Source organism: Leptopilina heterotoma, unplaced genomic scaffold (assembly GCF_015476425.1).
Source record: "Leptopilina heterotoma isolate Lh14 unplaced genomic scaffold, ASM1547642v1 Lhet_211, whole genome shotgun sequence".
In the NCBI taxonomy this organism is placed as follows: domain Eukaryota; kingdom Metazoa; phylum Arthropoda; class Insecta; order Hymenoptera; family Figitidae; genus Leptopilina; species Leptopilina heterotoma.
Window position 1 is genome coordinate 219,385 of NW_025110928.1, and position 25,515 is coordinate 244,899.

The following is a 25,515-nucleotide window of genomic DNA, read 5'->3' on the forward strand; positions in this document are numbered from 1 at the left end:
CTAATTTACACTAATTTTCTGTTAAGTTTACTTAATAGAAATTTACTTAATAAAAGTTCACTTCACAGAAATTCACTTAGTTTACTTAATAGAAGTAAAATTGAAAAAATACGAAAATTTCTTTTGCTATGATTGAAAAGCATTTAATGTCCTTTTCGATAAACTATTCTAATTAGCTTTACATTTGTAATAAAGTGGCACTTATACTTGTAAGTACACAAAAGAAGAAAGTAGACAACTGCCAATCGTAAATTTGTCAGAAATTTTATAAGCATACTAAAATATTTCAAGTATAGAAAGTTCTTTTTTTTATCTAATCTCAAATTTTCGCACTTTTAACGACGACTTGACCACTTCTTACGACCATGTGATAATAAATTAAAAACATTTGAAGATTCATTTTTTAAATTAATGAGTTTGCTCATCACTGTGTGAAATTTTTTGGCGCAACTTTCGATTTTCAGAACAAATAATTATATAAGTATTTATTTAGATACACATTTTTGAAAGAAACTAATTTTTTAGTGTCAGGCAAAGAAAGTGGAGCATCTTTTAGTGCTGTACAGCAAGATTGAAAGTATTTAAAAATCACTTGTGCACTCGTTTCTTTAAAAAAGAAAAATGGTCACATTATACGAGGCTGAAATGAGGAATTTCATGAAATTAATTAAAAAATTTGTTCGCCAATGAACTTGCGCAGTTAAATAATTAGGAGTTTAAAGGAACCACCTCTCTGAAATTAGCGCGTCGAGAAACGAAAGAATTTCACGATGAAGCGTAAAAATATATTGGAGAAGAAAAAAAAAGATTTACAATTTCTAGAAAGGTTTTTTTAAAAAAGAGTTACTTTCTTGATGCGCCTTAATTGAGTTTAAAACTGGGGAAAGTTGTTCTAATAGACTGAAAATATATTATTATAAAAATAAAAAATTAGACGGGAGTTTCCTTTTCAGGATGCGTGGGACGTTAAAAGAGATCATCATTTCATTGGTTGAAACTCTACACTCTATACATATATTACGCATATATAGGTGCTTAAAGCAACAAAGGAGAGAGAAAAGGAGCGTGTGCTCCCGGCTTCTCAAGGTCGACGATGGTCCTAAAAGACAGCAATAAAGTCGGACGAGTCAGGGATTTAAAAAAATGTCTTCTCTGGACAATTTATTCTTTCCCCTCCCCCCTTCCTTTTTCTTTTTCCTGAAAAACCTGGTCAACCACTTGGGTGAGGAGACGCATTCCATGCGGGATGCAAGGCAGAGCCGCAAAGACTTCCAACAACAAGGACGATCCCTTACGCCTTCTATATTCGTACTCTCGCAGTGTCTCTCTCCTTTTTTTTTTATTTTCATACTAAGATCGTTGGTCTTTAAACCACACAATCTTTCCTTTTTTTTAGCAAAAATACACAGAAGATTGAAGAAGCAGTATACCCCTGAACTAGAAACGAAATAAACGAGGAGTTTCTGATGTTTCAGTTGAAGCGCGTAATCTCTATTTTTGTTTGCCAAGCGGAGTCAGGTTCTTCCTCGGATCTCTCGTTATACTGTATAAGAGACTTGTGAAGAGCTTCAAGAGTAGTATCATTACACATCATATAGTCGTTTCCGTTTCCTTCTTAGCTACTTAAATCGTAAACGATTGGTTTACGAGCTTCTCAATTTCAAAGTGTAGATATCATCAATAGTATAAAGTACGATTAATAATCATTAGAAACGAAATCGAACTGAATCAATGTTGCCGCAAAAATTTAATTTTGTTGTTCCCTAACTTTTCCCTAATTTCCAGACAAAATTTTGACTTTTTTACATAGTACTTTTAATAAAAATCCCTGACATTTCCCTGATCTGACAATAATTGATAATTATAATTAATACCTACTAAAAGAAAAAAACTTCCCCTAATTGTTAATTATCAACCGCTAATGGAACTAAAAGTTAAGTTAACACTAAAATGTTTCTTTTTACGAAACATTGTGGCAATAAGGAAAACAATACAAATCACAAATTACATGAGATAATTTCCATTTATGGATATTTCACTTAGAAATGAGGATGTTAAGAAAATTCTAGTATATACCATAATGTTCAAAATGTTCGCAATTTAACTATTACACTTTAATAATTGTTTTACTTCTCTGAAAAGAAAGCACCAAAAACTCAAAGTATTATTTACTTCCGGCTAGAAATTAAACATTTCTTGTACTTCTCCCTCCAAAAAAAAATAAAAATAACACCGAAAGAAGAAATAAAAAAACAGAAATAATAATCTACAAGTAAAAGTTTATACAGACAATAAATGAAACCCACTTTACAATCTAGACTTTTACACACACACATACACATCACGTGAAAGAGTGTTCATTAAGAAAATTTCTTGCAACACTTTTTCCTCAAATGTCTTAATAATCGGAATTAAAATAAAAATATACAAAACTACGGGAAAGTTGGCAAAAAGGCCAAGTATAAATATACTTTGAAAAGATATTAAAAAAGATGGTGGGATAAAGAAATTGTGAAAACGTTTAATTATCATTTCCACTCGGTAGTCTAAATTGAAAACGATTAAAAATTTAAGCAATTGCAAGTACAATAACAGCATATGATAAATGGTTATTAAGTTTGTTGTGTGTTATTTTTTTGACAACGCAATTTCTCTACTGAACGAAAGGTAGTGATTTGTTTGCGAGAAAACATTACAGCACCAAAAAAATGTGGATATACTTTTATGAAAATCGAAATAATTTGCGTGTTTTTTTTCGAAAAGTATTTATAACTATTGCTTTTTTTAGTTTATACTCATTATAATAGTGTATGATATGACAGACATTCTGATTATAAAGGAAATATTAAAAACTTAATAATATTTTTAAAAATACCTGAAGCACCAAGAAGAACAAAATGCGACAATTCAGGAAGATCCTCCTTCGAAAATTGATATCATTGCTTTTCAAGTTATTTTTCACCGGTGTAAATTTGGTCTTAATCCTGGCAAACTTTTATTTATCATCATTAACAGATCTGAAACTGAAAACAAAAAAATGAAATTAGATTAATATAAACATTGCGTTTACAAAAAAATTCTACGTAAATAATAATAACCTTCAGGAAAACCAAATTAAAATAATAAATACTAGCAAAATATCAACATAAGAATCACAATAATTTCTCCAATTTCTAACTTCAATATTGTGTTTTTAAACATTTCTTAAAAAATGCAATTACATAGTTATAAAATAAAATATTTTTTAAAGCAGTCATTTGTTAACTTTGTATATAAAAATCCAACATCAAACAAAAAATTAAATTAATTTTTAGATATGAAAAACACTTTCAAAGAGGGGGCAAAAAATAGAATTTTCTTTTACTATTAAAAACCTATAAAATTATTTTTTACGAGCCGAAAAATTTATTTCCAAACCATAAAAATAGATGTCCATTAAAATGTTATATTGACTTGCTTTAAATTTTTAATGATGACTAAATTTAAAAAAGAAAAGTCAAATTTACTTTTGAATATATAGAAATGTCATCAAAAAATCTTAATATCCAAAAAGCAGTTGTAAGACATAAATTTATTTTTTTAAATAACACAATTATGAGTTCAAGTTAATGACACATAATCCTATAAATTTAATATTTTCCCATCGATTTCAAAGAGAAGGTTCCAAGAAAGTTAATTTTTTCTGTACCGAGGAAAAAGTAATTTCATTTTAAATGGTAAAATCCTTTTCTACACCCAGAAAAAAGTTTTTGTTGATGTAAAGAAATCTTGACTCGTTCCTTCGATTGGAAATTAATTTTTCTTGGATTCAAAGATTATTTATTTGGTACAGAAAGAAATTCGTTTGATTTAGAAAAAAAATTATTTGATCTAAAACAAGTTATTTCTTTGAAACAAACAAATTATTTCTTTGAAACAAATAAATTTTTGCTGAATCGACTGAACAAATTGATTGATGCTATGGAGTTAGCTAAACATTTATTTGGTTCAATTAAAAATTTGCTTCAGATGACCAAATTATTTCTTCAAACTCAACATTTATCAAACTGAACCAATAGTTTATTTAAATCAGATAAATATTTATTCAGGTTAATAAAAAAATATTTAGAATTCAATGTGTTTGTCCAAAGTATAACAATATAAAAAAATTTGTTTGTAACAATCAAATTTTTATTGAATCAATCAAATAAATGCATCACTATGCACTTAACAAAACATTTGTTTGATTCAACTAAAAATTTGCTTTAGTTGACCAAATTATTTTTTTTAAACGCAAAATTTATTAAAGTCAAGCAACAGTTTAATTGCATCAGAGAAATTTTCCTTTAAACATTTTAAAAATTTAATAAATAAATAATTTAATTATTTATTAAACATTTCTTTGATTTAATGAACAAATTTTTTTTAATTGAAAGAAAATTCGTTTAAATCAATGAAAATCTGTTTGAATCAAAGAATTTTTCTTTTATTTAAAAAACGCTCTTTTCGTTTGAAAGAAAAATTTATTTTGAATGAAACAAAAAACGAGTCTATAAAAAACTGATTTATTCAAAATTAACAGAAATCTTTTCTGCGTGTAATATCTACTTAAAATAAAAGTATTTCATATTTGATTGTAAAATATTTTTATTCTTTGGTGCTTAGTAATAAAATAAAACAATTTTTTCGAGGTTCTCATGTCAGAAACAATGAATTCAAGTGATATAAGTAAATAAATATAATAAAGAATTACTGAACGTTCACAAATGATGTAACATTTTTTGGTGTAGGGGATGTTTCTATAAAATGAGAAAAATTTTATTAATATAATTTATTTGAGATAAGTAAAAATATACTTGTCTCAGAATCTACTAAATTCTTTATTTATTTTTAATACAAATTTTATTCGGCACAAATAAAATTTTTATTCGGACCAAATGAAATTTTATTTAAACTTTATTTTTGAAACAAATAAAAAGTTTAGTTGGCTCTGAATCAATAATATCTTTTTTCTGGTTGTATAAAAGAGGAAAATATTCATTATACTTTTAGAGGAATCCGCTAAAACAAAGATTACTTTCTGCAGGGTGTGGTTATAGAGATATTTTTGTATGAGAAAAAAAAATTATATAATTGTACAATCCAACGTTATAAATATAATAATTGATAAAGAGAACAATAAAAAAAATTGACAATAATCTCGTACACTGATAAAGTCTAAAATCAAAGTTAGAGAACACTTTAAAGTCCAAGTAGGCCCCCCTTCTACGCAAGAGGCCAGTCAGAGAGTCTCTCAGAGGTGCACCTGTGCAGGCTGCGTTGTGTTTTCACCTGGCAGTTCAATCTACAATCGCGGCCAAGGAGGTTCCGCGGTCGGACGCCTCTTTATTCTAACCGGGACTTAGCGCGCGCGATAACAGAAGAAAAAGAGCAACAAACTCTCATCACTTACTAAAAATTTCCACCAAAATTTATTTTTTTTCAAAAATGAAACTACCAAAAATCGAAATTAATCAATGAACAACAAAAAATTTACACTGGATTTACGAATGGCGGGAGAAAGTACGAGAAATTGTGGATAAAAAATTACTATAATATCAAAATATCAAGAAAAAAATTATGTCGTTTTGAAAATAATTTTAAAAAAAAAAAATCGTGAATGTATTGTGTGCTTTTATAAATGATCTGGAAAAAAAATTGTCCCCTTTAGTGTGCTAGTTTTTTTCTTCGTACCTTTAACAATCACCTGCAACTTTCGTCTCTCGCGAAACGTTTTTTTTTTTATTTTTATTTACCCGGCATCGTTCGATCTCGCCGGAGAAATTCGGGTGAACGCATCCGCAGCGTTTCTGCCTGTTTAAAAAAAGCGAAGAGCGAACCGAGTGTTCACCTTATAATTTCGCAGTCTACCGGTAAACATTGACAGGAATCACGTGGCCCACCTGTTAACTGTGTCCGCGAAGCACATAAAAAAGTGTTGAAATATTCTTTAAAAAAAAAAAAAAAAAATACAAAGAAGTTTGAACTCTCCAACATGGATACAATTGTCGAGAAGATGGGCAAACTAAATTTGGTAAATACACTTTATTTCTGAATGCAAATTTCTCGCCTAATAAAAATATTAGACTCAGAAAATAATTATTCTTTATTGATAATTATTAAAATTTATTATTAATAATTATTACAAAAATTAAGTAAAAAAAAATTAAGAATTTTAAAAGTGTCTACAAAGTTACTTTTAAGATATACATTCTTTCTAGAATGTATTTGTAATTACAATTAATAATTATTCAATGTTGATAATAATTCAAAATCATATCTGATTTTACACCTGAATAGGATGTAAAAAATGTCTAATTAAAAACCAATTTGACCCAAATTCCCCCTGGATAATAATTTTTATAAACACGTATTCATTTAAGATAAGTAAAAATTCATTACTCCTGGGGATTTATTCGTCATTATAGATATAATTAACATGTTATGCAAAATAGTTTCTGTCAGAAAGTCGATTATCAATATATATTAAAAGAATATTGTCGATTTAATAAAGAAGTTATCATTGGCACAGATGTTCACACGTGACACCTATGAAATTGAGTTAATTTTTCAATGTCAAATTCAAATACACAATCTTATCTTCTTTTTGGAAACTAGCGGAAAAATTGTCTAACTACTGTTTGAATATTTATCAATATAATGAAATACAACTAGTCGCAGTGTCTATACGAGTACAAGTTTTATAACACCTTTTTTAAAAAAAAAATCTTTGCCAAAAAAAAAAATTGAGGTAAGCAAGTATTTTTAATTACCGAAGCTAATTATTATGCTCATTTAATTAAACTAAAAATTTGAAAAGAAAAATACCGTTATATTTGAGAAATAAATTTTCGGCAAATTGAAAAAAAATGACTAACGGCTCGCTTTTAAAATTTTATGCCCCGTTGATGTAGGTATATGAAAAGCAAGTTAAAATTTTAGGTTTTAAATTGAAACTAATAAAGGAAGAATATCTTTATTGTTTCTTTTTTTTGTTTTTGTTTACTGCTATAAAGAATCTTTGTGAAAGAAGAAGTAATTTGTAATTCATAATTTCCTATACCATAAATCTAATGCAATCTTAACCTCGAGGAATTTTAATTACAAGCTATTTATTCTAGACTATGTATACAATGTAGTGTAATCTTCAGATTTTGCACTCTGTATATAACATTAATAATGTACGGTTTTCACATTTTTCAAATTTACATAATTTTCCATATAAATTTCACGTATTTATAAAATTCTTCAATTAATTGTATATAAATTTATGAGGCAACAAATACATTAAATTTTTAGCTTATTTTGTTTCCTTTTACACCCAGAAAAAAGATGTATTTGACTCAGAGCCAACTGAACTTTTTGTTCGTTTCAAATAAATTTTACTTGGTTCAAATAAAATTTCATTTGGATCAAATAAAGATTTTATTTCTGCAGAATAAAATTTTTGCTTAAAACAAATAAATAATTTATTCTCTCAATTTGAATTAGTCAAAATGTTTACTAACTTGAATTAGCGATTGATTTTTTATTTTTGAATTAGTAAATTTTAATCAATAGTAATTTCTACTAATTTTTTAGTAAAATTTACTAATTCAAAAGCAAAAATTAATAGAAATTACTATTTCGTCGTAAAAACTAATTCAAAGCAAAAAGTTAGAAACGAATAATTCAAATTAGTAAAAATTTTTATAAATAAATTTTATTTAGTTTAAGTAAAGATTTTATTTTGCCAAATAAACATTCATTTGTACTAAAAATTTGTGCTTAAATTTCATCTAAATCAAATGAATAATTTAGTAGACTCTGAGAGAAATATATATTATATTTGGTTCAAATAAAACATTTCTCTGGATGTAGTCAACACTCAGAAACAACAATTTTTTTATTTAAAGAAATTAGTTTCTTGTACTCGTTTTATTTTATTCCAAATAAATTTTTCTTTCAAACAAAAAGAAGGTTTTTGATTCAAAGAAAATTTCTTTGATTTAAACAATTTTTTGTAATCCAAGAAATTTGTTCTTTAAATGAAAAAAATGTTATCATTTAAAGATGAAGAAAAACAAAGAAATAATTCTTTAATTTAAGAAGGAAAATTTCTTTGAAACAAATAAATTGTTATTGAAACAAATATATTTTTTGGGAAACAAATAAATTTTACTTGAATCAAAGAGAAATTAATTTTCAATTGGAGGAACAATACGAAACAAATGATTTCTTCAAATCAACAAAAACTTTTTTCTAATAAATGCATATTTCTGCGGAAATTTTAATTTCTCAATTTAATTAATTTTAAAACCGAGTGATATTAATCATTATTATTATTATTATTATTCAAAGTATTAATTTTTAAACCTAAATAAATATTTCTTCAAACAAATTTTTTTCTGATTGTAATATTTATATTAATACTTTTGTGGTCAATAATGCCACAAAACAATTTTTTCAAGGTTCTGATGTCAAAAAAAATTGAATTCTAAGTAGTTTCTTTGACCCAAATAAATATTTATTTGATTTAAATAAACAGTTGTTTCCATTTGATAAATTTTGTGTTTAAAGAAAGAATTTGATCACCTGAAGCAAATTTTCAATTTAACAAAATAAATGTCAGTAGGAGAAGTATATATTTTCCGTGTGGGACAGTATATTATTGAGTATTAATATTTCCAACAAGAAAAAAAAATTGAAAATATTTGGAAAATAATTGAAGTTATAAAAAATATCAGAGGAACCAAAAAGTTAAAATTTTTATAAATATGCGCTTATGACTCTACAAATAATTGTAATAGTTAAATTTTACATAATTCCTTTCCTTCAGTCTCTATAAATTAATAACAAAAAATTCTAAAATTGAAGTAGAAAAAATAAATGTCCCACTCCACAACATTGAGACTATTCAAAACATTGACCAAGTGCTTAAATAATAAACACAACCTAATTCTGTAAATTGTTCAATAGTAAACACTCTATATGTTTAGTCTTTTTTTTCCTCTGTTCCCAAAAAATACTTGTTGACTTCCGTTTTAAATTGTATAAACTCGTTAAAGTCACTCTTAGAAAATAGGTGAAAGAATAAACTGAATACTAAAAATAACTTAGCGCATTTTAGTGCTGTACAGGTCACGAAGTAACACGATAAATTATTCACACAAGGAAAGGAATGATCCATATAACATGTAGCGGTCTAACCTACTACACAAATCTCCAAACGAGATAATAAATAATTTTTTGAGACGTATTCTTTAAACATTGACAGAAAATGTATTGTCATTTTTTTTCTCTTCTTTCATTTTTTTTGCTTATTCAATCATAAATGATTGAGAGAAAAATCACATTTTACGAATGAACAGAAATACTTGAAACACACTGCAGAGCTTTTTTTTATTGGGGAATTATTTAAGTACTTTATAATTTAGCAAAAGAAAATAATAAGTAGAATAAAATAATTTAGGTTTAAAAAATGTAAATAAAAAAATGAGCCTTATTCTTACTTGAATCCTAAGATTACTTTGAGTTAGGATTCGAGTAAGAATAATATTAATTAAATCTCAACTGAAATGATAGTTTTTGCTAATAAAAATTGTCACATCTATGTGACAATTTTTATTAGCAAAAACTATCATTTCAGTTAATTTAATTAATATTTTATTTAGTTAAATATTTTGTTTAATGCTAATTAGTTACGTTAATAACTTTAGAATATTAACTAAATATAGTAATAGTAACTAATAAAAATTAGCAACGATCCTTTTACAAACTAAATAGTAATTGAAAGCAACCAATTGTTTTTATTACATTAATTTAAAAAATTTTCAAATCGAAATGACGAAATGAATTTAATTTCTAAAAATTCTCCAGAATAAAAAAAAATGAATTTTTCTCTCAATTCAAAGAGTCATTAATAATCAATATTATATTCAAATAGAAAAATATTTTCAAACATTCCAAACTTCAGTGAGACAAGTTGATTTATTGCTATGTATGTATTGGAATAATTGTGTCTATAATTTTTAAAAGAAATTTTCCATTTCAACAAAAATAAAAATCAGACTCATTTTAAAATTTATAAACTATATGAATGGGTATATAAAATCAATTTGATCTATCCGCGAGATTAATCTGAAAGTTCGTGACAAATATGATACATTACAATAACATATAAATGACAATTTTTTGGTATTTTTTGAAATGATTATAATTCATTTTCTAAAGGAATGCAATAGGATTGGTTTGTTGCTTACAATGGCAATATGAGTAGACTGGTTTGCCAGGTTTTACTTGGCTCACCTATCGAGTTTATTTACTCGATCGACCACCCTGACAGGATTTTATTCAAACTCATTAAAAACTATATGGTTGGAAATATTGTTGTTGTTTTTTTGTTTCTTTTAAATTTACGTGTTTCTTAGAGATTTGCACTTGAATTCTCAATATCACTATGTATGTTGTGGTTTCGTCCTTCAAGTTGTAGAACCAGAATTTATATTATTTCATAATTAAATAATAAATTTTACAGACTCAATCGAGATTAATTATAATTCTTATTTAACACCATTTCGATCAATGTTATAGATATCGGGAGAATATTTTTTTATTCGTGTGGAAAAAATGAATAAAGTAACTTTTAATACATTCATAGTAAGACATATCTGGATTTTCTGTGAATTTCTGTTAATTTAAAATATTCTCAGAGTAAATTTAAATTTTTAATTTATATAATTTATTTACTTTTACTTGTTGCCTATTATTTTTTTATTATAATACTTGACCATTTTTTTAATGGGCCAGAAGTTTCATTGTATTTATGTAAACTTAAAATATTTCTAGAATAAATTTACCACAGTCAAAGTACATTTTATTAATTTTTGATCAAATTATTTCTCAGTAAAGTTAAACTTTGATCAAAATAAACAGAAAATCCAAAAAATTAACTTTTATCTTTGTTAGTAAACAATAATTAATTTTAATTAGATTATGTTAATAAAAATTACTTTATATTTTTTTCGCGCAAGTAAAATTTTACATGTTTGCAAACGACATGTTCAACAATTAATTAGATTTCAATTATTGACGAAATGAAATTGAAATTAATAATTTATGTCAAGAATTGTAACAAAAATTAATTGAAATTAACAATTAATGTCAAGAATTATAATTGAAATTGATTGAAATTAAACAAATTAAAATTAAATGAAATTAATAAATTGATGTCAAGAATTATATAACTGAAAATAATTGAAATTAATAACTGAGTTCAAGAATTACAATTAAAATTAACAATTGAAGTCAAAAATTATAATTGAAATTGTCAATTAATATCAATAATTATAATTGAAATTGTCAATTAATGTCAATAATTATAATTGAAATTAATAATTATTGTCAAGAATTGTGACAAAAATTAATTGAAATTAACAATTAATGTCAAAAATTATAATTGAAATTGTCAATTAATGTCAATAATTATAATTGAAATTAATAATGAATGGCAAGAATTGTAACAAATTAATTGCGATATTAACAATTAATGTCAAGAATTATAATTGAATTTAACAATTGAGTTAAAGAATTATAGGTAATTGAAATTGACAATTAATGTCAAGAACTATAATTGAAATTTACAATTAATTTTATTAATTAAAATTCACAATCAAGGTCATGAATTTTATTTAAAATTAATTTAAACTAAGCATTAAATGGAATAATAGTGATTAATTGAAATTTACAATTAATTTTAACAACTGTGATTAATTTAAATTAACAATCAATTGTAATAAGTTTTATTATTGGAAATTATAATTTATAGTTTGAATGAATGTAATCAACTAACATTATCAATCAATCTCAATAATTCTAATCAATTAAAATTATCAATTACAATTCAAATATAAAACATTAAATGATTTAATATTATTTAATTTATTAATTTAATAAATAATTTAATTAAAAATAATATAACCTAATTAAAATAATATCATTTTCACATAATAATTGTAACAACTCAAAGTTATCAAGTATATTTTGAATAATTTCAATGAATAAAAATTGGCAATTATCATTTTAATTGTAATCAATTAATTTTAATAATTGCAAGTGAGTAAAAATATAAATTATAATTTAACTAATTGATATTAATTAAAATTCACCATTAATTGCAAAAATTGTAATTAATTAATCACTTACTATGATTTTTAATTAAGAATTATTCAATTTTATGTAAAACATTTTTTAAATTAGTTTTTTTCAATTATAAAAACATTTTCCAACGTTCAGAGAACGTATTTTTTCTAGAAGTATGATTAAGAATGACTAAGAAGGCGTAAAGAAAATATCGTAAATGTTGATTTACACTGACCACACCAATATTTGTCATCAGTATTTATACACCTCTATATCCTCTACAGCCGATCGCAATTCAAATCACAAAGTTTAAAATATCGTGATATCGTGAGGCATGTATTTATGTACAATATAAATCGCTCACTATAAATCAAATGATAAATATCCTTTGCGGTTTCAAATATCGTCACACACTCACTCTATGTCAATTTGCACCCGTCATTTGCCAGACAGGTAAAACTAATTTTAAAATCATCGACTTTGAAAAGTATCTTACAAAATTCTATACAAATTGTCGATTATTAAACAGCGATAAGATTGCAAATGTATTATTACAGTTAAAAGGAAATTTGCAATAAAATAATTAAAGCAAAAGAGTATAAAGAAAACAATTTCAATTATTTTTCGAACTAAAAACTTTTAGTTACTTTAATGAGGAACATTGTACCTATATAAAAACGAAAGTGAAAAATAATCTTTCTCTCTCTCTTTTTAAAGAATTACGCTATATAATATAGATGAAGAGAGAAGAGTAAAATTTGCGAAGCGCAAAGAAAAATTCTATTTCACACGCGTTGCTACCTCTTTTATAAATTGTGTAATAAAATCGTGGGTCGTTAAACCGATACAGTAGAAAACCTCCGGAAGATTGTTGTTCATAGATATAGAAGGTTTTCTTTTCGATATGGCTTGATGGATTGATTGCAACGGCGGAAGTGATTTATTTGGGACATTTGTAAATTTATTGAGTTGTAGAAAGATTTAATGGAACGAGGAAAGACGTTCAAAATAGGTAATTACGCAAAAAATGCTTTGAAAAAATTGATATTATAAAACAATTTAAACTCCCAAACATTTTATATACTACCAAAACATTAAAAAAAAGAAAAATTCAGTTTGTATTATATAATTGAAATTAAAGAAAATTTTTCTACATAAATCAAATGAAGTTCACTTAATAATGCTTCAATATATCGTAATCAAAAACAAAGTAAAAGTAAAATGTTTTTCCCACAAGATCGTGTCTCTAATTAGGAATCGCGTAATACATTATGCAGATCAGTGCACGTGCGAAGGGAATCGTTTTATCTGAATCTTGAATTCTAATTACCCTCCTCGCAGGGTATTGTCGATATAGAATTTGTAAAAAAAAAATGGAATTTTTTTCTGTGAACGCACTCACGCTTGGTTGCTATTCGCGCATTAATTAGTTTGCATTAAATAACAAAAATTGGAAAGCATCGAAACAATTTCAACGAGGCGAAACATAATGTGTGTGTTAAACAATAGCCGCGATTGGAAAATGCGAATTCAATTGTGTTTATTCGGGCGCAAATTTACAAGAAAAAAAAAGAGAGAAAGAAGAACTCTCTCCGAAGATATTCGAAAAGTGAAACTACTTTTATACTCCCCTGAGATATATGCCCTTAAGGAAGAAAGATTCGAGCAGAATGTTTAAATTGGTCCCTCCCGCTGTCCCTTTCGTGTTCTCTCTGACAGTTCCTGTACATTGACAGATTAGAGGTTCCAAGCGACGAAATTACAAGTCATAAACGGACATCGATGACCGGCCTACAATTATACCTTTTGCCATCGAATTTTTGATTAAAGGGTTCAAGAAGGAAAGTAATTTAATCAGTTCAGGAGCTTTCGCTTTATGGATTCCATGAAGTTTTAATAGCTCCCTAAAAGTTATTTTTAAATGCCACAATAACACACTTTTCGCTTTTTTCATTTCAAAAATTTTCTTTCATCAGAATATTTTATATCTAGTAAATAATTGTAATTATCTTAATTAACGTTATATTTACTATTAAAATCACAGTTCTCTAAGGATATCAAATTGAGACAAAAAACGTATATCAAAACGTTGCTTCGCAACTATTTTGATACGTTCTTTATCTCAATTTGATATCCTTAGAAAAACTGTGATTGTATTATATATACTACAGTGAAAAAAAATTTTATTTGATTCAAATAACCGATTAACTGACTATTATCAATTAAATATTTCATTGAATCAAAGAATATTTATTGGAGTCAATTAAATGGTTCACTTCATATTTGCTTCAAATACTGAAATTTTTGGTTCAAATACCATTTAATTGATTCAAATAAAAATTATTTGATTCAAGTGAATATTTAATTGATAATAGTCAATTAATCGGTTATTTGAATCAATTAAATTTTTTTTCCAGTGTAAGGAAACGATTTATTTGATTCAAACAAATTTTTTTCAAATCAAACTTAAAATGTCTTTGCTACACAGTCAAACACGTGTATAAGTTTAATTGAAACATATTTTTTGGTTCATTTAAAGAAATAAGTAATATATTTAATTCAAACATAAGTTATAGTTGACTTTAAATTATTTATAATCAATTTTTAAGTTTGAATCAAACACTGTAAAAAATTTAGGGACTAGACGGTCACTGGAGTTAGGAGTGACATTTTTCGAGTTAAAGATCAACTCCAAAAGGGAGTAAATTATTAAATTGACTCCCTTTTGGAGTTGATTCTTATCTTTACTGTTTAAATTTTAACTCTCTTCATCGATTTCCCATCGCTTTAACTCCTAAATGGGTGCGACTTTTATTAAATTCCCTAGGGAGTTAAAATTATCTCCCTTTTTTTACAAGTGAACCTAAAATTTTTAAACATATTTTTTATTTAGATAAAAAAATGATGTTTCAGTTAAACATATAATAATTCAAACAAATAATATTTTTTAATCAAAGCAGTAGATATTATTAATTATTATTATTAACTATAATAATCGTGGTATTCTTTCTTTCTGTCCACATTTGAAGTTAGTCTTTTGTGCATTCTTTTGTTTTTCGTTAAGTTTTTATAGATTTGATTGTAATTTTTTTTTATTTTATAATAAATTCAGAATTTTTATTATTAATTACATAAAACAAATATCTATTAGTTTTAAACAATTTATTGGTTTTATTTATTAATTATTATTTTATTCAGAAAAAAGAAATTATTGCAAATTTTTTTCCTTCTAAAATAAAATTGAAACTTTGTGACAAAAATTTTGATTGTAAAGGTTCGGCTGCAAGAGAAAAATTTGTCAAAATTGTTTGTTCAAACTCATAAAATTTAATCATTTCAATTAATTTAATTATCTAAATTTATTTTTTAATAAATAAGAACCCTTGAGAAAGAATTTAATCAATAAAATAACTATGGCTATTAATAGTACTAAAATTAAATTGCAATTGATTCATATTATGATTTTATAAAAAAAATTTGAATCGAAATTATTATGTTTAATTCAAAAATAATTTTTGGTTAACTGTATAACAAAGATAATTATGTTTGATTCAAGTGTATTGTTTTCTCACAATCAGTGTAAGCTTATAAACTAATATTAATTAAACAAAAGCTTTAAAGCTTAAAGCTTTAAATTATTTTTGTTTTTAAATTGAGTATAACTTTTTCTCAGTGTAATAATTATTATAATATAATTTTATTTCATACTCTAAACAAAATTGTTTGAATTAAATAATCGATTCCTTGACTATTATCAAATAAATATTTACTTGAATCGCTTGAATCAAATAATTTTTATTTAATTTACACAAATTATATTTTATTAGATAATTTTAGTATTTGAAACAAATAGGTGCCATTTAACTGATATACAAGTAAAAATTGTTTGATACAAATAAATATTTATTTGATAATAGACAAGTAATCATTTATTTGAATCCAATAAATATTAACTCCAGTGTATTTATTTAGTTAGTATTTAATTAATTTATTTTATTGTCATTACATATTTTTTGTGTTTAAAAAATCAGAAAAAACTAATATATATATGTATAGAAAAAATTTTTAAGTTCCCGGAAAGTAAATTTTTTTCAATAAAAATAAATATTTTTTATTTTCAAAAAGAAGTTATAAATTTAAAAAGCTTTCTTTTTTATTAAAAAATGGAAAAAAAGGAAGAAACTACACGAGTTTAGGTGTTTTGGGGAACTTTAATAATTTAAGGGGAGAAAAAGGGCGAAAAGGGAATTAGATAAAAAAAAGGAGAGACTGACTATGATCCCTATAATATTCAAGTAATCTATTAGTAGAACAAAATAATTCTTTTAGTGTATAATTAAATATTTATAGTAAATTTATTTCATATAATTTATTATATAACTACAGTTGAACCTCGTTTAGCCGAATTAATTCTAAACGGACTTGGATAATAAAAATTACAACTATTTTCAAGCTAATTTAATTATAGTAAAGTGATTAATCTCCACTGTTTTACTATATCAAGTAGCATTTTAACATTTTTAATTTTGAAAGTTTTAAATCAAAAATTAATAACCAAATAATCTTATTTATTGATTTTTATCTTATTTACTTTTGTATTTTTGTACTGAAAAATTAATTTTGCGATTGGACAAGTCATGCAAAGTTCGGATAATCGATTTACAGTTCGGTTAATCGAGGTTCGACTGTATTATTTATTATTAATAATATTAAAGAAGCATATTTATGATTTTAGGAGCAAAACGTTTGAACTTGGCAAACGTGGTTTATGATAATTTATATATTCGAAATTTGATTAATTACCGAACATTATAAATACCATACAAAAGCAATTTACATTTAACCTAGAAACTCGATTTTCCTGTCATTAATAAACTCATATTTTAATTAATTAGGTGAAACTTGCGCGTACTTCTAAAAAAAACAGTTATGAAAATAAACATATATGCTGGTCGCGCAGAGAAAGTAATTATTATTGAGTCGCTTCCGCCCACTCGTATTAAAATAATATATATATATATATATATAAGTATTTGCGAATATTGCAAAACTACTTTCTCGTGCAAGTTCGCCATGAATTTAACATCATTATTACGAAACTGACATAGAATTTTTCTTTTCAAAGATTGTAGATCTAACGTACATATATTTTTTATGACACGCGTGTGCACTTTCTTATAGGAGATATTTAATTATAAATAGATCCGTTTTTATATGAATCCCATATAAAATTGAACCCCTTGATGCAAGAACCAGACGCAGCCCATTTAATTTCAATGGTCTATGTCTGGTTCTTGCATCAAGGGGTTCAATTGTCAAGAGGCTCTCTCCAAAAACAAATAATAAATTATGTTCCAAATATATATTTTACTGGCAAAATAATAAAAATAAAAACAAACTCGTATAGTGGAAAAACGATTGCTTTCTAATTTCAAAATTTCTATAAACCTAATCTTTTCTTTTGGAAAAAAATAAATATAAAAAAAAAATGTACGCTGGAAAGTTTTGCGTAGGAGATGAGAATATTGCGAGTAGAAAGCTCATATATACCAAAGTGATAGAAATAATAAGATTTCTGATTAATCTACATGAGAAATAATGATATTAATTTCATACAAATTTTTATGCAATTATTTTTTATTACATTTTTTTCCCTCCGAATCAAAAGGAAATTTATTAAAAGAGGAATTTCTTATTACTATAATATTTTAATATCTAAATCGAGTTTCTAGGAATTTGAAACGATTTTTTTTTGAAATTTGCCAAGATATCTAAATTATTTTTGAAAGTATTATCGAAATAATTACTCATTCTTTTTATATCTTTAAATTTAGTCTTAATAGTAACTTTTAATTTTCTTCATAAAAATATTCTTTCATTTTGTTATATAAATAAATGATTATAATAACATAAGACACAATTAATTTCCTATTATTGCGATCTAGATACATGCATACCTACCAAAATTATAAAAGTTAAATAAATTTCAGTTTCCGTATTTTAATAGATTAAATTTCCATATTCAAACATAATTATACACATTACAGAAGCGAAAGATAATCAAGGAACTTTCGAATGAACAATTAGTTTCATTGTTGGTTATTTCTGAGAATTCTGCAACATCGAAACTATATATAGAGATATAGTGCTTTTATAAAGAATGGGTTAAGCCAGTGATCCATGAAGCGATTCATGATGAGATCGATTGGGATGGTTGATCACTGCTTGAGGGTATAAATATATATATATATAGCTGATAGCTACTGAACATCAAGTTTTGCGATAACAGGTATCATGTATATTATAAAACCTTACTCGAGGGGCTTGTGCTTATCCATCGCACTTCATAAAATTCGTTTCACCTGCCATATTTTAAAGTGTGAAAAATAAATTTAAAAAAATGCCTCGCAACTGTTTTGTAACAAACCTCATCTCTTATAGTGTATAGAGACGGCTAAAACGACCGCAAAATGTTAGTGCGGTATAATAATTTACTGCAATGAGCAACATCTGCGAGATAGAATCGCTTTTAACGGACAGCGAGACTGATAGTAGAGTAGAAGTGTCGTTTATGTATTATGCTTCTTCTAACTATCAACCTAGAAAAATAAACACTACTCTCGTGATTTTTATAGATAAGTTCTGTCATTTATTTTAAGTAACGCAGTACTGAAGAAATTATGTTTCGTTAAAATGAATTACAATGCTGTTATTAGTGGCAAAAATTGGATTAAAGTGGGCTGCAATTGAATTAAATAGATGATGTCTCTGATAATGTGTGACAGTTAACAGATATTTTACAATAAAGAATTTTTCCTATACTCAAATGTTTTTGAAAACAAGAACAGTATTTTAAAATGTAGCATTCCTTAGAAATCATCCTCATCTGAGGTGTAAATAAATTTAAATTTTGGTTATAAATTTGAATTTTGATTCAGACATTTGAAGATACTTTATGTACTTTACATTATCAGACTTCGCACTCGATAATTAATTTTAAAAAAGTAACTTTCAAACTAAACAAAGTAGTAAAAAAGTAGCTATCAAAAAATTAAACTTGCCGACTCGTTTTAGACACTTCACAAAACTAACAAGCATTCCATTCTATATTTTATTTTCCTAACTCTTTCCTAGTTTTCATCAAAAATATTTACTTCTTTCTTATTCTGCTAATAAATTGAATTCCTGCAACGAATTTCATTATTCATCAAAGAATTTAAATATTTATAAAAATAATTTAATTCTTGCGAAGAACTTTATAAAAATTTTTAAATAATTGATTTCTTTAGACTAATTTTATGTAAATTCTAATTTAAATAATTGAATTCTTACTAAGATTTTTACAAAATTTTTTAAATAATTGAATTCTGTTTGGAAATTTTATGAAAATATAGTAGATATTATGAAAATCATTGAATTGCGAAAATTTTTTAAAAATAATTAAATTTTGCAAAGAATTCTATTAAATTTTTTGACAATAATTGAATATCTGTGTGGTATTTTATTAAATTTTTTTTTAAAAATAATTGAATTCCTAAAAAACATTTTTTTATTTATGAAAATAATTGAATTTAAAAATTTTTTAAAATAATTTAAATTCCCAGAAGAAATTTATTAGGTACTTTTAAAAATAATTGAATTCTTGAGAACAATTTTATTATTTATGAAAATAATTGAATTATTGCAAAAAATTTTATTAAAATGTTTAAAAAGAATTTAATTTCTGTGAAAAATTTTGTTATTTATGAAAATAATTGAATTCTTATGAAAATTTTATTTTAAATAATTGAATTCTTGTGGAAAACTATATTTGTGAAAATAATTGAATTTTTCGAAGTTTTTTTTTAAAAAATGCTATTCTAAATTAATGGAATTCATGTAGAAATTTTATTATTTATGAAAATAATATAATAATAATAAAAATTTTAATGTAGGAATTTAAATTTTGGGTTTAAAATGACGAAAAAGTTGGGATAATCGAAGTTTGAATAACAGGATTCAGATAACAGCGGTTTGGATAATCTATAGGTTCAACTGTATATCAAGATTAGAAACAGGAAATTTATGCTGTTAACCTAGACAATTTAGCTGCAAATCTTATGAAACTATTTCATCTATTGAATGAACTATTTCAACTTTTACGAAACTTTCGGTACTGTATGGGTTTTAAAGATATCCGGAAATATAGAATAGATAAAAAATGATTTTCCATGAACCGAAGCATTTTTGAAAATAAATACAGTAGTGTTTTTCCATCCAAAATGAACTTTTCCTTAAATACCATCAAAATCCGAGGGGTAAACAAATTAAAACTTTACATGTACACCTACCTCGGTGTACTTCAAAATAATTCAAAATATTATTCATCGATTGATTAATAATTCAGTCCATAATTATTCTATTTATGCTACTTTGAAAACTAAAAGTTAATTCGCTTGCACATTGCACTTATTGTTCTTAAAAATACTCTTTAATGCAAATTTTACTAGTGGGCAACATTGTAAAAATTTATGCGTTTATTCTGCAAGCATATTAAATTCCTGTCTATAAATACCAAATGGGTTTAAACTCTAAAGTAAACTACAATTGCTCTAAATAAGAACAGATGCCACACTATTTTCCACGTATCAAATCATCTTTAGACAGTAAAAAGAAAGTCATATTTTAATTTATGAATCTTAAATTCGGCTCTACTAGTCATAATATTAAATTCATTGCGTAAGTTCAGCACAAGCTGTCTTAAAAATATATCTCAAATTATGCCTTCCTTTCTGCTTTAAAATAATACTTTCTTTTTCGCCTAACAGCAATAGATATTCCAGAATATTGACAACCTTCCCTCGATATTGGAAATGTTGAGAAAATCTTGTCAATGTTTTTACAAGTTTTGAAGCTGTTTGTGAATATTTGAAACAAAAAAGTAGTTTTCCCTATAAAATAAGCCATCAAATCTTATTTGAGAAAGCATAAAATCGATACTGAAAACAGCATCTCTTTATATTTCAAACCTAAAAGTATTTCACATTTATCTCAATAAAGCCCTAGCAGTTTCGCTACAATTGCATTTCAATTTTCATAAAGCACTTACACTGAGAAAAGAAATTATTTGATTCAAACAAATTTTGTTTAAATCAAACTTAAAATATCTTTGCCATACAGTCAAACATATTTAAGTTTAATTCAAACATATTTTCTGGTTCAGTTTAAGAGATTATATATTGAAATCAAATATAAATTGTGATTGATTTTAAATTATCTGTAGTCAACTTTCAAGTTTGATTCAAACATAAAATTTTTAAACATAATTTTTGTTTAAACCGTAACAGAAAATATGTTTGAATTAAATATAATTATTCAAGCAGATAATACTTTTGAATCAATGCAGTAAATATCTTCTATATATTGAGATTAAACTTGCAAACTAATTTCAATTAAACAAAATCGTCTAACATTATTTTTGTGTTTCATTTAAGTATAAATATAATGTTTTCTCAGTGTAACAACATGATACATAGAAAAGCAAATATAGAAAAAAGTTGTACTCTACATCTGTAAACTATATATAAATATATTCTAACCATACAGCAGAAAACATAAATGCGTGTAGCATGTATAAGGAAATGAAACCCCGTACAGAAAAAAAGGGAAAATTGTGAACGATTTAGCATTGCGAATCAACTGAAGGTAACTGTATTGGATTATACTCATATATATATATACATACAGAAGAATGAGAATGCACTATTCGGAGCGAGTAATCAAGCATGTAGATTGTAGAAGGAAATGATGATGATGGTATATAAACTTGGTGGGAGCGAAAGAATCTTTAGAAAGTAATATACATTCAGCATACACACTATCGAAGAGTTTAGAAATAGCGATCGATATTGATCGTAAAATTTGTATATACACATTGTCATATACACGTATTGGTGTATAATATATGCAAATCTTACATTCTTTCCTTTATATATTCGTTGGTGGAAAAAAAACGAGAATGTAAAAAAGCAGATTTTAAAACCTATTCACACGTCATTTGCCTATTATAAGCGCAAAAGGGTTACAGGTTCATTCTTCTATTTATTTCGTATCAATACACAAGTCATACCTCTTTACGCCTACGAGATAATATCAGATTCGCGATACGTTTGTGTATTGTTCACTCAATTTACAATTTTACGCTGGGGGAGGAAGAAAGAAAATGTAACCAATAATAAAGTTAATTATAGAAATAGTTTAGGAAATTTAGCAATGTGCTTACATTGCTGCAAATTGCATAAGTTAATATTGCAAAAAATTTCTGCAATATTGCTTGCTACAATTTTTTAAATCAAAAGCCAATGTTGCCAGGTTGTCACAAATACAACCCAAGTAACATAGTAAAAATGAATCTTGTTTTAATCCTAATTTTTGAATTGAAGAAATTTTCTTTAAATTAAAAAAACTATTTTTATTAAAAAAGCAAGGAAAGGTCGAACCAGTGAAAGTATTTAAAAATACGGACTTTACGGACCAAAAATTAAAAATTACAGACCATGAACAAAAATATAACCAGTCCGAGTCAAATAACCGAGTAAAATGACCGAGTGATAAAATCATTTACAATTCAATTATTATTTTACAATTATTTTTAACTAAAATTCTTCTTTAAATCGATTATTTTTAAACCTATTAATTTTACGAAATTTTAATTATTCGAAAATTCTGCAATTACTTACCTATACATTAGAAAATAAAAACTTTAAATAATTTCAAAAAAAATCTGTAATTATATTTTCTCAAAAAATATTAATTCCACAGAATTGTTAGTTACAAAAATGAAAAATTCAAATTTTCAAAGATTTTAATCTGCAACCTTTTCAAAATCCAATTATTTCTAAAAATTTACGCCCTAATGCTTTTAATATTCAATTATAATTTAAAATTTTAACTCTGAAATCCATTTTTAAATCAATGTTTATGAGAAAATTCTACTATAGAATCAAATTATTTAAATACAAAAATAATAATTTATTGAATAATTGCATGTTTCTTATAATTGGATTTTTATAAAGAATTTTATCTACATATATTTATATATACTATAAATTTTTAAATAACTCAATTCTTTTGACGAATTTTAACAAAATTTTTAAGAATTTTTTTGAGGAATTCGATTAAAATTCTATTAAAAATAATTGAAATTCTGCAATGAGTTTTATTATTTCTGAAAATAATTGAATTTCTAAAAAGAATTTTTTTATTAACAAAAATAATTGAATCCCCGTAAAAATTTTATTATTTATGAAAATAATTGAATGGTTGCGAGGAAATTTATAAAAAAAAATTTGTAAATAATGAAATTCCTGTTAAATTTTTATTATTTTTTGAAAATAATTAAAAGTTTCTGTAGAATTTTATTAAATTTTTTTTAAAATAATTGAATTCTTTTAGAAAATTTTATTAGAATAGTAGATAACTATTAAAAATCATTGAATTGAGAAAAATTTTGGAAAATAATTGAAATTTTCACAAAAGTTTTATTAAAATTTTTGAAAATAATTGAATTTTAGAGAAAAATTTAATTATTTCTAAAATTAATTGAAATTTTGTCAAAAATTTTTTAACATAATTGAATTTTTGTGAAGAATTTTATTACTTTTGAAAATAATTGAATTTCTGCAATCATTTGTAATTTCTCTAAAATTCTTCAAATTATATCGTACAATTTACAAACTTTTTATCCTTTTTCAATAAAATTGCGGACTTTAAGAACCTTTTTTTTAAAAAAAAAATGACTTTTATGGACTTTAAGCAAAGACTTTTTCGGGATTTACGGACCTAATTCGAGATAATAAGCAAGTCAAAGCAAATGATTTCTCTAAATCAACAAAAGAGATTTCCATGATTCTATGAATCAAAATGAAATTCAATAACAATTCTACAATGTCCAAATTTTCAATGACTCGTATAAAAATCCTGCAAATGAAAAAAGATTATTTCCATCTAAAACGAGATAAACTAGATAAGAAACTGCTAATATTGATAAACAGAGAATAATTTGCAATGAACGGGTACAATAAATAATGCGGCTATATAAGTAAATACCGATAAAGGAAGTGTAATAAAGACGCATTGAAAAATTATCTCCCTCAATAGACTCTTCTCTCGAGTTTAGAATATATAGTAGTCATTTAATAAAGTAAATGTAAAGAATACGTGTGAATCAGTGGATTATAAGAGAAAATTGAGTTAACTCTCGTATATTTTCTGTGTTCAAATCGAGTTAAATCTGGGAGGTATAACGTTATATTCAACGAGAAATGACGATATCGTGCCTTTGAGATGAAAGGTCAGCGAATGAGTTAATGCCGCATTGGTCTTCAGAAGTTACTTGTTTTCTCCTATTAAATATACTTATATGCCATTAAACGTTTTTTTTCTATTTCATTAATTTTACATCGCGTTAAACACGAAAGGTGTAAAAAATTTTTCGAGACGTGATTTCATCATGTGAAATTAGCATGACTTCAAATCCACACTATTTAGATAAAATAGTAATGTATCCTCTATGTACATACGAAGATGCTACACAGTACCTTATAGTATAGTGGGTAATCAAGATTTTCAAAACATTACGACTGATTATCAAATCAACATTAATTTGAGACATTCAACCTTTATAACCCCTACGCGTATTATGAAAAATATTGTACATTTTATTTGCATACCTTTAAAATATCTTCATCCCATTGTATTAATTAACCTTTTCACTAAATTATTAACTTATTGCAATTTGATTCTTTTATTTTTTTATAAAATTTCCGATGTGACCCACTTTTCTCTCTGAATTTACATAATTTTCAAATATTATTACAAAACTATATTTTATTTGTTACTGTAGTGATAAATTTGTTTATAAATAAATGTACATAAATTTCTTTTCCTTAAAAAAAACCCACTGACTGCAGAAAGATTAATTTTCATTTCTGACAAACATAAAAATTTCTTATTTATTTTTAATTTAAGTTTTGCAATTTTAATATTTAGATTTTAATTATTTAACGTCAATGCACTTAAATTAAAAAAAAAACTTCAAGAATAACTTCAATAAAATTCAGATATTGAAATAGAATTAAAATTAAAAATTTCAAATTTTAATAATTCTAAATTTAATATTATCATATTGTCAATTTTTTAATTATTCAATTTAAGTGCAACTCTTTAATTTAATTGTAATTATTTCGGAAAAACGTAATTTGACATGGAAAAAATTCTCCTCAAGTACAAAAAATAATTATTGGAATACTAAATTTATTGTCCTAAATATTAACTACCTACTTTCACCATTTTGATTTTTACATTCTCATCACATAAGAAGGTATTAGTTTTGTTCGA

The 25,515-nt window shown here is 24.9% G+C and overlaps 1 protein-coding gene across 3 annotated transcripts in view; it reads left to right on the forward strand.

The window, feature by feature from the left end:
- LOC122501553 (disheveled-associated activator of morphogenesis 1) overlaps positions 1-25,515 on the forward strand; it is a 155,907-nt gene that overhangs the window by 87,988 nt on the left and 42,404 nt on the right. Inside the window, exon 1 of one of the 3 annotated variants that reach the window (XM_043611101.1) lies at positions 5,306-6,052. The exons of the other annotated variants lie outside the window; for them this stretch is intronic. Within the exon in view, the coding sequence (XP_043467036.1) occupies positions 6,014-6,052 (39 nt within the window). The 5' untranslated portion in view covers positions 5,306-6,013. Of the gene's footprint in view, positions 1-5,305; positions 6,053-25,515 lie in introns of those variants that run through there. 3 annotated transcript variants of the gene reach the window in all.